This window comes from Dromiciops gliroides, chromosome 4, assembly GCF_019393635.1.
Source record: "Dromiciops gliroides isolate mDroGli1 chromosome 4, mDroGli1.pri, whole genome shotgun sequence".
NCBI classification, from domain to species: domain Eukaryota; kingdom Metazoa; phylum Chordata; class Mammalia; order Microbiotheria; family Microbiotheriidae; genus Dromiciops; species Dromiciops gliroides.
The window spans coordinates 370628371-370640583 of record NC_057864.1 but is presented as its reverse complement, the minus strand read 5'-3'; the positions used below and the strand labels follow the sequence as shown (position 1 = coordinate 370640583).

Genomic DNA, 12213 nt, shown 5'->3' with positions numbered 1-12213 from the left:
AGATAAAAACTGCCATGTGCTTATGCTTTTTGTGTTCTAGGAAACTCTCTAAGAGTAAATTGGCATCAACCTGCATTAGTAGATAGAGTTTCCTCATTGTTTTTAGTTCCCTAAAACAATGAAATCACAGATCTAGTCTCTTGGGACCTTTAATTATTATTATTATTTTGTGTGTGTGTGTGTGTGTGTGTGTGTGTGTGTGTGTGTGTGAGGCAATTGGGGTTAAGTGACTTGCCCAGGGTCACACAGCTAGTAAGTGTTAAGTGTCTGAGGCTGGATTTGAACTCAGGTCCTCCTGAATCCAGGGCCTGTGCTCTATCCACTGTGCCACCTAGCTTAATTTTTGCAACATGTATCTGTTTGAAGTTTATTGTAACATATAGTATTAAATGTGTGTTTAAACCTAATTTTTACTAAACTGCTTTGTAGTTTTCCAGGAGTTTTTTGTCAAATGAGGTACTACCACCTTTAGTAGTCCAAAGTTCCATATTTTTGTGCCTTTTCATTGGCTATCTCTTCTTCCTGGGACATTCTTCTCATTCTCACCCCATTCCCCTTCTCATTAATTAATTAACTAACTAATTAATTAATCTATTTGGTTATTTATTTTAGACTGAAATGAAAAACAATTATTAAGTACTTATTATGTGCCAAATAGAGATTCAAATACAAAAGCAGGGCAAATCTTGCCCTCAAGAAGTTTACATTCTTTTTTATATTTATTTTTTCCACTTAAATGCAATTTTTTAACATTCTTTTTTAAAATTTGAGTTCCAAATTCTCTTCCTCCCTCCTCTCCTTGAGATGTCAAGTAATTTGATACAGATTATATATGTGCAATCATGGAAAACATATTTCCATATTAGTCATATTGGAAAAAACCCAAGAATAATAAAATTTTTAAAAAGGGTATGTTTCAATCTTCATTCAGACTCCATCAGTTTTTTCTCTGGAAATGGACAGCATTTTCATCATAAGGACTTTGAAATTGTTTTGTATCATTGTATTGATGAGAATAGCTAAGTCATTCACAGTTAAACATCATACAATATTGTTGTTACTATATATATAATGTTCTCCTGGTTCTGCTTATTTCACTTTGCAACAATTATGGTAAGTCTTCCCAGGTTTTTCTGAAAGCATCCTACTCAACATTTCTTCTAGTACAATAATATTCCATCAGCATAGTAGAGTTGTTTGCTTTTTCCTTCTCCAGATCATTTTACAGATGAGGAAACTGAGACAAATAGGGTTAAGTGGCTTGCCCAGAGTCACACAGCTAGTAAGTATCTGAGGTCACATTTGAACTCAGGTTTTCCTGACTCCAGGCCTGGCACTCCTGTGCCACCTAGAGTCAGAAGACCCACATTTCAAATCCTGTTTCCAGTATCTATTCTCTAAGTAATTGTGGGCAAGTCATTTAACCTAGTTGAGTTTCATTTTTCTCATCTGTAAAATGAGGGGAGCTATTGCCTATGGGATTTCCATGACTTTTGCTTTCTACAATGCCTGGAATGATATCCCTACTACTATTTAAAACCCACCTCAAATGCTACCTCTTCTAGCAAGCCCTTGCCTATCTATTTAGTCAATAACAACCTCATCTTAGATACTTCACACAAAAACCTGTGGGATGCACTTATCATGTATTATAACTATTTATATTGGTGTCCATACCATCCTATTAAACTGTAAGCTTCTTGAAGACAAGAACTAGGTCTTAGCTAACATTGGTATTTTCCCTGTTTCCTACCATGATGGTCAGCACAGAATAAGTGATTAATTTATTGTTGATAGCATTGTCACAGCAAAATGGTTAAGAACTACAGTAAGGTCTAGGCATTGATTCCCTAGACCTTAGTTCTACATTTCTTCTTTCCCAGGCTAGTAGAAAAGGAGAAGCCAATGCCATTCTTTGGGACCCAACTCATAGAAAGCTGTCTTTGATCCCAGTCCTGTCCAAAAGTTCTTCTCTTGGGACATGGGATAGAATAAGATGAGCTAGGTTATCAGAATAGTTGATCCCTTCCTAATCCCTAACCAAATTCTTTTCCTATATACAGTTTTCAAAGTTGTTTGCTCATAGAGAACATTAGTCTGTGTAGCCAACTACTTATGATTTAATACATTTAGGGGAAAAGTTTGTCCTATCCCCACCTCCCCCAAAAAAGAGGTGGTGGAGAGAAGTATTTGTTTCTATAGCCAACAATCTCTGTTTTTCCTGCAATGATGCTGAGTTTGGTATTTGGTCTTTTCATCCTAGCTCAGTGGTATGAAATCATTTGCCCAAGGTTATGGCCAAGTTCATACATAGAATGTTAAAATAATAATTTGGGACTGACATCTCTGTTTTTCCTTTTTGTTTGTAGGATGTGGAATGTTTACTTTCCTCTCATCTGTTACTGCTGCTGTCAGTGGACTCCTGGTGGGTTATGAACTTGGACTCATCTCTGGGGCCCTTCTACAATTAAGTGGCTTATTATCCTTGTCTTGCCGACAGCAGGAAATGGTTGTAAGTTCCCTGCTCATTGGGGCCTTACTGGCATCACTCACAGGAGGATTCCTGATAGACAGATATGGGAGAAGAACTGCTATCATTTTGTCATCTTGCTTACTTGGACTAGGCAGCTTGGTTCTGATCCTGACTTTATCCTATCCAGTTCTTATTGTAGGACGATTTGCCATAGGAATTTCCATATCTCTGTCTTCCGTTGCTACCTGTGTCTATATTGCAGAGATTGCTCCGCAGAACAGAAGAGGCCTTCTCGTATCATTGAATGAACTTATGATTGTAATTGGCATTCTCCTTGCCTATATTTCAAATTATGCATTTGCCAGTGTTTTCCATGGTTGGAAGTATATGTTTGGCCTTGTTATTCCACTGGGAGTTTTGCAGGCCATCGCGATGTACTTTCTTCCCCCCAGCCCTCGATTCCTAGTGATGAAAGGGTCTGATGAAGCTGCTAGCAAAGTCCTAGAAAGACTAAGAGGCATCTCAGATACCACTGAAGAACTTAGTGCAATAAAATCTTCCTTGAAAGATGAACACCAGTATAGTTTCTGGGATCTTTTTCGGTCAAAGGACAACATGAGGACCAGAGTACTAATAGGCCTCACATTAGTTTTTTTTGTGCAAATCACAGGACAACCAAACATTTTATTTTATGCATCAACTGTCTTAAAATCTGTTGGGTTTCAGAGCAATGAGGCAGCCAGCCTTGCCTCAACTGGAGTTGGAGTTGTCAAAGTAATCAGCACAGTTCCAGCTACCCTTTTTGTGGACCGAGTGGGGAGCAAGACCTTTCTGTGCCTGGGCACCTCAGTGATGGCAGCCTCCTTGGTGACTATGGGTCTTGTGAATCTTAATATCCCTATCAATTTTACCAGTATCTGCAGAAATAATATTCCTGTCAATCACTCATTAGAAGACTCGAATTTTTTTGAACAAGAAAATTTTCCAGTTAGCAACAACAGTCTAAAAGAACTATTTATAGGAATCTCTCCAAACAGCAAGAGCTCACTAATGTCAATCAAAAGTGACACTGAAAGGCAAGGGGAGCTGACCAGGGCATCTGTTTCCAGTGTTGAAACCTCTAGACCAAGCCCAACACAGCATCACCAGGAAATGGGCCCAGACGAAATTCCAGAGTTTTTGAAATGGCTCTCCTTGATCAGCTTACTTTTTTATGTCGCTGCTTTTTCCATAGGTCTTGGACCAAGTAAGTATTTCATCATCCTATGCTCCCTAACCCAACTCTTTTCATGTTTAAATGGTAACCTATTATTTGTGGTGAGTCAAACTGTCCTCTTATAGTTCATTGTAAACATGAATTCTGGGGACAAAAGGTTAGCTTAACATATCTGTGCAATCCTCTTGCTGATGTAGCTATGAGGATAGAGTAGATCTTAGAAATTAGTCATTGCTGTCTGAGACACAGAATGGTATAGTAGAAAGAGAATTACATTTGGTGTCATGACATCATATTTTCCCTACAAGTTTTGTCACTTATGGATTGACTTTGAGCAAGTCACCAAACTCTTTGATTCTGTTTCTTCATCTGTAATACTTTGTATTATAGATTATAGAATGAGATAGCATGTGTGAAAGTATTATGTAATGGCAAAAGAGGCATACACCATTATTATTCCAAGTTTTGTGTCGAAACATACTGCACTGATCCATGGCTGTCAAAGTGATATGTATTCTTGCAATTCTTTTTTTTTTTTTTTTTGTGGGGCTGTAAGGGTTAAGTGACTTGCCCAGGATCACACAGCTAAGAAGCATCAAGTGTCTGAGACCAGATTTAACTCAGGTCCTCCTGAATCCACGGTCACTGTTTTATCTACTGTACTACCTAGCTGCCCCCTAAAGTTATATGCATTCTTGATTCACTCAGGTGAGCTAGTGTTCAACCAATGATTTTAAAGTCATGCTGTCTTATAGCCCATCAGTCATAATGGTCAACTTAGCAGATCAGTTCAACAAATATTTGCCACATGTCTTCTACGTGCCAGGCATTGTCCTGGGTGCTGGGAATATAAAAACAAAAATGAAGTTGTCCCTACAAAAATGTACACAAAAAGTACAAAGTCATAAAAAATAAGTTCTGTGCAGAAAGGAGAGCATGCTAATAACCTGAAAGAAGGGGCACAGGACAAGGCTTTGGGTAGAGGCAGCAACTGAGTTGTGCTTTGATGGAAGCTGGGGATTCTAACAAGTTAGAGGTAAGGAGAGCATACATTCCAGATTTGGGAATTCTCCAGACTGGGGAAGTACGAAGACATGGAGGTAGGAAACAGAGGGTTCTTTACAGGTAACACCTAGCAGCACAATTTCTTTAGCATATAGAATATGTAGGTAATATGAAATAAGTGGAAGGTAAATGGGAAGAAGGCTTAATGTGCCAAACAGTGGAGTTTATATTTTTTCCCTACAGGTAATAGTGAGCCTTTGAAGATTTTTTAACTTTTGTTTGTTTGTTTGTTTGTTTTATGAGGCAGTTGGGGTTAAGTGACTTGCCCAGGGTCACACAGCTAGTAAGTGTCAAGTGTCTGAGGCCAGATTTGAACTCAGGGACTCCTGAATCCAAGGCCTAAGCTTTATCCACTGTGCCACCTAGCTGCTCCTACCTTTGAAGATTTTTGAATGGGTGAGTGCGGCAGTAATAAGATTTGTGTTTTAGGAATAATATCAGTTTGACAGCAGTAGGGAGAATGGATTGGAGAAGGGAAGTTTGGAGGCATAGAGACTGATTAGGAGTTGAGAAGTAATGAAGGTCTAAATTGGGAGAGATGTCTAGGATAGACCCTTGATCTCTTCGCCTTCCAACTTCTCCAGAAGATTGCAACCTTACTCATCTCCCCATCTCTTCCATCTTCAACCTATCCCTACTATCTTCCACCATGCCCAGATCTCCTCCTTCTTTTACAAATCCCTCACTAGATCCTACTATGCCTTCAACTGATCCATTTATGTTTCTCCTTTCTTTTTCAGTCAAACACCTAGAAAATGCTATTCACACTCACTGTTTCCACTTTATTTCTTCCCACTCTGTCCTCAACTCTTTGCATTCGTGGCTTCTTACCTCATTGCTTAAGCAAAGTTGCTTTTTCCAAAGTTACTAGCGATTTCCTAATTGTCAAATATGGACATCTTTTTTCATTCCTTATTCTTCTTGACCTCTCTGATGCATTTGTCCATATTGGCCACTATCTCTTGGATACTCTCTCATTTCTGGACTTTCCTGAACCTATTTACTCCTATTGCTCCTTTTATCTGTCTATTCCTAGAACTATTCCTTCTCAGTTTCTTTTGCTGATCCATGATACAGATCATGTTTTTTAAGGCCCTGTCCTAGGCCTTCTCACTCTAGTACTTCTATACTCTCTCTTCATGACTTTATCAACCTCTGTGGGCTTAATTAACTTCTTTATGATTATAACTCCCTTTATCTTCAGTCCTGCTGATCTTCCTGATCTTCAGACCACCAGTTGTCTATTGGGCATTTAGAACTGGATGTACCAGAAACATCTCAAGCTCAACATGTCTAAGAATCCTTTATCTCTTTAAACTTTGCTTGCACTTTAATTTTTTTGGTGAGACATTTTGGGTTGAGTGACTTGCCCAGGGTCACACAGCTAATAAGTATTAAGTGTCTGAGGCCAGATTTGAACTCAGGTCTTCCTGAATCCAGGGCCGGTGCTCTATCCATTTTGCCACCTGGCTGCCCCAAGCTCAACATGTCCAAATCTGAACTCATCTTTCCCTTATAATTAAACCTCTTCCATATACCCCAATTTCTATCTAAAATATCACCATTATTCTAGTTGCCAGAGAGACTAAGTGCAATATCATAAAAACTAAGGTAGGAGAGAATGTAGAGGAGTTAGGGATACATAAAGGTCAAGAAGGATGAGGACTGAAAAAAAGGCTATTGGAATGAACAACTAAAAGATGGTTGACAACTTTGGAGAGAGCAGTTTTAAGCAAATACCAGGTTCAGAAACTATATAATAAAGATTTGAGAAGTGAGTGGGGAGTGGTGGTGAAGAAATAGATGCCTCTAGAAAGAGACCCTTTCTATATCCTCTAGAACAAGAGAAGAAATATAGGATAATAACTTAAGGGAATAGTTAGGTCAACTGAGGTTTGTTTTTTAGGAGTGGGGAGGCTGAGGCAGAATTTTTAGAATTGGGAAAACAATCCATATAAAAGGAAAGATAGAAGGTGAGAGAAGAGGTAATGGTTGAGGGATCAAGCTTCTTGAGGAGATGAGAGAGGTTGGAATCAATAGCACAACTTTATGAGGTAGTATTGGTAAGGAAGAAGGGCTCCTTCTTTATTGGAGACTGTGTAAAGGAGGAGAGAGTAGGGAAGGGAAGTAATGATGATTTTTTTTGAAGTTTGATGTAGAAGAAAAGAGTGAGATGAATAGCCTATATTTTCTCAATAAAGTGTGAAGTGAGGCTCCTTTACTGAGAGGGAGAATGGAAAAATAAGGAGGTTATTATAGGAGGTCAGAGAACAGAGGGGAAGGTTTGATATAACATCTATTAAAAGTGTGACAGGGGCAATAAGGGAAAAATAAAAAAGATTGCTGTGCACCAGTGATGGTCCAGTTGAGATAAGATAACATAAATTTGAGGTGAAGCCATTTGGCATGGATGAATAGCTTTCTAGGACTATTCAACAGTGTAAAAGTAGAGACAAAGAAGGCATGGATATAACCCAGGGTCAGAGTTTGGCAAGTTATGATTGAGGATAGGACAAAGCCAAAGGAGTCAAAGATAGTATATGATTGCATAAGTAAACTATAACATCAAGGCTGAAATGAGAGAAGGGAAGCCAGAGAAGAGATGAAGAGCAGAGAATGGGAGGCAGAAGGACTGGAGGTTGGGGAGGACAAAAAAGAGTCTTAGGAGGGTACAGGTAGAAGGTGATGTTAAAGAATAGGAAGTTGTGATGAGATTTTCAGAGTTTCAGTGGCTCTTGAATTTAGAACAGTAATGAACCTTAGAGGTTATTTAAGAGTCAGAAGAGACCTTAAAGGCTATCTAGTTCAACCCATATATGAAAAGAAAGAATCCCTAATATAATATACATGACTCAGTCTTTTCTTCAAGCCAAGTCAACAAGCATCTATTAGGCACCTACTATATATACCAAGTGATATTTTAAGTCTTCATTTATATAGGTGAAGAAACTGAGGTCCTAAGAGTTTAGGTGACTTGCCCAAGGTCATCCAATGAATAAGTAACAGAGCTAGTATCTGAACCCAGGTTGTCTGGCTCCAGAGCCAGCAACCATTCTATTCTTCTATGCTGTTTCTCTATTTCTGGAACACCTAAGTGAAGCAATCATAGGTCTTCCCTATAATTTACCTCCCTAAGTGTGGCTGAAGTATAGTAAAGTCAGAGGTTTTGAGAACTCAGGAGTTTAACCTTGAGAAGCCACAGTCATTGAAGGAAGTTAGTGATATGTATGTTGAAGTCCCCTAGGATGAGGGAAAGGGTTGAAGCTAAGAAGAAGACTGAGTCAGGTGTATTATAGTGAGGAGTCCTTTTGTATATGGGTTGGAGGAGATGTCCTCTGACATCTCTTCCTACTCTTAAATTCCATGATTCTGTTAATAAGAATGACTTGGACTACATGATAGAGATGGAGTGAACCTTGATGAAAGAGCTTCCCAAATGATGGTTGGTTGTTGGTTTTCGTTCTCAAAGAGGACCAAAAATGACACCACTATGTTGGGGCCAAGGTACAGTGTGTCCAACTGTGGCTGATTAGATCAATATGAGTTCAAACAATTTTTTTTTTGCAGGGCAATGAGGGTTAAGTGACTTGCCCAGGGTCACACAGCTAGTAAATGTCAAGTGTCTGAAGATCAATATGAGTCCAGAAGACTCTAACAAAGGATGCTGACAAAGGGACAGTCTAATAGGGCCATCAAAGAATGACAAATATGCCATATAGGCATGCTGTGGTATGCTACTTCAGTGGGCAATAGAAAGAGAACATTCCCTACTAGAGAAAGATGTTAAGGATGCTTTGTCTTCTTGGGGAGGTGAGGAGGGAGAGCCAGGTATCTAGTAATATAAGAGATGGAAAGAGGTGAAATGCTGTGGACTAAAATGGACATCTTAATACTCAGTAATTCCATTTACTTAGGAAAAAAAAAGTGCATTTTGTTAGTTTATTTGTTTAAGTTTGTGATATCTCCTGATGAGCAGGGAAGTGGGTTGGGGGGGGGAGGAGACAATTTTAATGTGACAGGACACAAAGAACTCTTAACAATCTGTGTGATCTGCTCAGCTTCCCCAGGGATGTACCCGGTGCATTGACTTTACTTGTGTAAACAACCTGAGAAAGGGAGGGAGAAGTGGAAAGGAGAGAGAGGAAGGGAATGGGATATTTCTTTAAAGTACATTTTGCCAACAGGGGTAACCTCAGGAGGCACACAATTCATTTCCATTAGGTTCCCAGGGGGTTAGGCATCATGTTACTCAGTTCAGCACAATGCAAACAACTTAAAAGCTGCCAGCAGCATCTGCGGTGTCAGCTTATTTCACAGGAACCAGGCTCAAGGTTTAAGCATTTCTTTCAAATGTACATAAACCCTTGGTATTTGGCTCACTGGAATGGGGGGGGTTCATTTCATTTCTCCCAGTGTTCACCTCACCCATAAAGGCTGCCTACTTACTGTCTGTACTAATAATTAATACTTATACGGGTTGGGGAATTCCCAAATTCCCAAATTTATAAATATGCTTTGCATCTATCATTTACTATTTCATCATATGTCAGATAATCTTGGATAATCTTTGTCTCTCCCCTAAGGCTAGTGCAGTCTGTAATATGTTGGAAAAAGCATCAGAGCCAGAACCTGATGGCCAAGCCACTTAATTTCTCTAGGCCTCAGTAAAATGACGGGTTTGATCTAGATGACTCCAAACTTCTACCTTCAAAAGCATGGTTTATAAAAAACAAAACAAAACAAAACTGTGATTTTGTTAGTGTAGGGATGGCCCGTCCCACCATAATTTATAGGCAAGGCCTAGAACACTAGATCTGAAGTCAGGAAGAACTGAGTTCAAACAGAGTCTCAGACAATTACTAGCTGTATGACCCTGAGCAAGTCACTTGACCCCTTACTGCCTCAGTGTACTTGAAGCTCTGAAGCTGTGATTCTGTGATCACATTCAAGGAGGACTATGTTTTTTTGTTTTGTTGTTGTTTTTTTGCAGGGCAATGAGGGTTAAGTGACTTGCCCAGGGTCACACAGCTAGTAAGTGTCAAGTGTCTGAGGCTGAATTTGAACTCAGGTACTCCTGAATCCAGGACTGGTGCTTTAGCCACCTAGCTGTCCCCTCTGATAACATTCATTGAAAAGAATATTAAGGAAAAGCAGAATGGAGCCAAAGAGATGTTTCATTACATAATGAGAAGAATTGATTTGAATGAGTCTAGTACTGATTAATCAGGCTTTCTCATCAATCCTAACCCTCTCCCTTCAAGATCATAGAATTCAAGATGGAATGGACTTTAGAGGTCATCCTATCCTCATTGCTCCCCTCATTTTACAGATGAAGAAAATGAGGCCCAGAGAGATGACATGACTTGCCTTTGATTTTTGTTTGTTTGATTTATTTTTGCATCCCTAACATGTTGCACATAGTAGGTACTACATAAATGCTTATTAGATTGGATTATTGGATTGCCCAATATATGAGACAAGTGGCTGAGAGAGAATTTGAACCCAAGACCTCAACTCCAAATCTAGTCAGTATTCTAAGCAAGCCAGAGCAGTTTTCTGAAAACATATTTCTGGCCATGATTTAGAGAAGCTAATTAGCTTCTTCACTAATAGGTGAGATGACTTGGGTAGCTGTTCTGCCTTCAGTTAATGAAATGTGAGTTGCAATCTAATTAATACTTTCTTTTCTCCACTGTAAACACATCACAAGGGCAACTTGTGAGTGCTCTCTCAGACTTGGGCTCAGCTTCACACTGCTTCTAAAAACGATGATTAAGTACGGCAAATCCCCCTTTTTGGAAAAAAAAAACTTCAGGTGGCATGCCAGGGTATCTGATTATATTTGATTATACATTTGATTATAGTGGCAACTTATGAGTTTTAAGGGGTTGGGACTAAATGCTTTTTATTTAACATTCACCCTCTTACAGTGATTTGTGGAAATAACAAGTGTTACCATGGCTTCCAGGTGTACACACAAAAAAGAGTAGAAGATGATTGTTCATTGAATTGAAAAGAGAGAGAGAGAGGCCCTCTCAGTTTTGATTCAGAAACTTTATTTTTTTAAACATAAAAGCATTTTATTATTTTCTAGTTACATGTAAAAATAGTTTTCAACATTTGTTTTCATAAGATTTTTAGTTCCGAATTTTTCTCCTCCCTCCTTTCCCTCTCCCCTCCCCAAGACATAAAGCAATCTGATATAGGATTCAGCATCTTTAATGGACAGCACCACACTATCTATCAGAGTCCATTTATTACAACAGGAGGGGCAATTTTCTTAAATTTCTAGCCCAATGAAGGGAGAAATGGTAGCATAATTAACATTCTTCTAATGTATAGGGTCACCTGTTTATTCTTGGTAACCTAGTAGTAATAGCACCACTGACAACTCCTTTTATATATTCATTTGTCAATCTCTATCCTAAGCCTAGTAGCCATCAAAAAACACAAACGTGCAAATATACAAAAGCAAAAACATAGTCACACACTCTATTACCAACCATTTGTTTAAAATTTGTATTTTAAACTATTTTAAACATTAATTTGGGCAAAAATAGCTTGCTTGCTTCCACATCATTCAACATCATTTACTTCTTTGTAATTTATTTTATTTTTAAAATCAAAGTTATTATTGAGAGGCACTATGGTGTAGTAAATAGAATACTAGATTTGGTGTCAGGAAAACCTAGGTTCAGATCCCAATGCTGACATTTGAGAGTTGTTACTATGAGCCAGTCACTTGACCTCCCTGAGTGCCAAGTAAATCTCTAAGATTATAACAAAATCGATGATTATGGTTTGTGTTGGTGATGTCACAGGTTCTTGAATGTGGTTCTGTTTTCCTGTTCTACTTTTCACCATTTTATACAAATTTTCCCATATTCTCTGTATTCCTCATATCTATTATTTCTTTAATTACTTCTTATAACACAATTTGTTCAACCATCTCCCAGTCAAGAGGCATCCATTTTGTTTCCAGGTTTTTGCTACTATAAAACAACAACTACTACAGCATACCAACTTTTAAAAAATCATATTATTATATTTATTTTAGCATTTTGGATATATATTGAACCTTTCTTTTTTCATTGATTTTCTGGTGAGGGACTGGGGCTGGGGAAAGGGAGAAGGTACATTGCCAGTGGTGACATTTTTAGGTCAAAGGGTATAACTAGTTAGTAACCTTTCTTGCATAATTCTAAATTCTTTTCCGGAGTAGTTGCACCAATTCATAGCTCCACCAGCTCTGTATTAGTTTGCCTATCTGCTACCCTGCCAGCATTGAATATTTCCATATTTTATGATTGGTGCCAATTTGATGGCAAGAAGGTGAAACCTTAGAGCAGTTTTATGCATATTTCTCATATTTCATGATTAGCAAGTTGGAGATTTTCTCTTATGGTTTCTGATAATTTCTATTTCTTCCTTTGAAAAATGTCCATATCTTTTCTTTGAA

The 12213-nt window shown here is 38.5% G+C and overlaps 1 protein-coding gene across 2 annotated transcripts in view; it reads left to right on the top strand.

Moving 5' to 3' along the window:
* Positions 1-12213, top strand: part of SLC2A12 (solute carrier family 2 member 12) — a 72099-nt gene that overhangs the window by 24104 nt on the left and 35782 nt on the right. For both annotated transcript variants that reach the window (XM_044002874.1, XM_044002873.1), the window contains exon 2: positions 2370-3719. In XM_044002874.1, the coding sequence (XP_043858809.1) occupies positions 2370-3719 (1350 nt within the window). The remainder of the gene's footprint in view (positions 1-2369; positions 3720-12213) is intronic.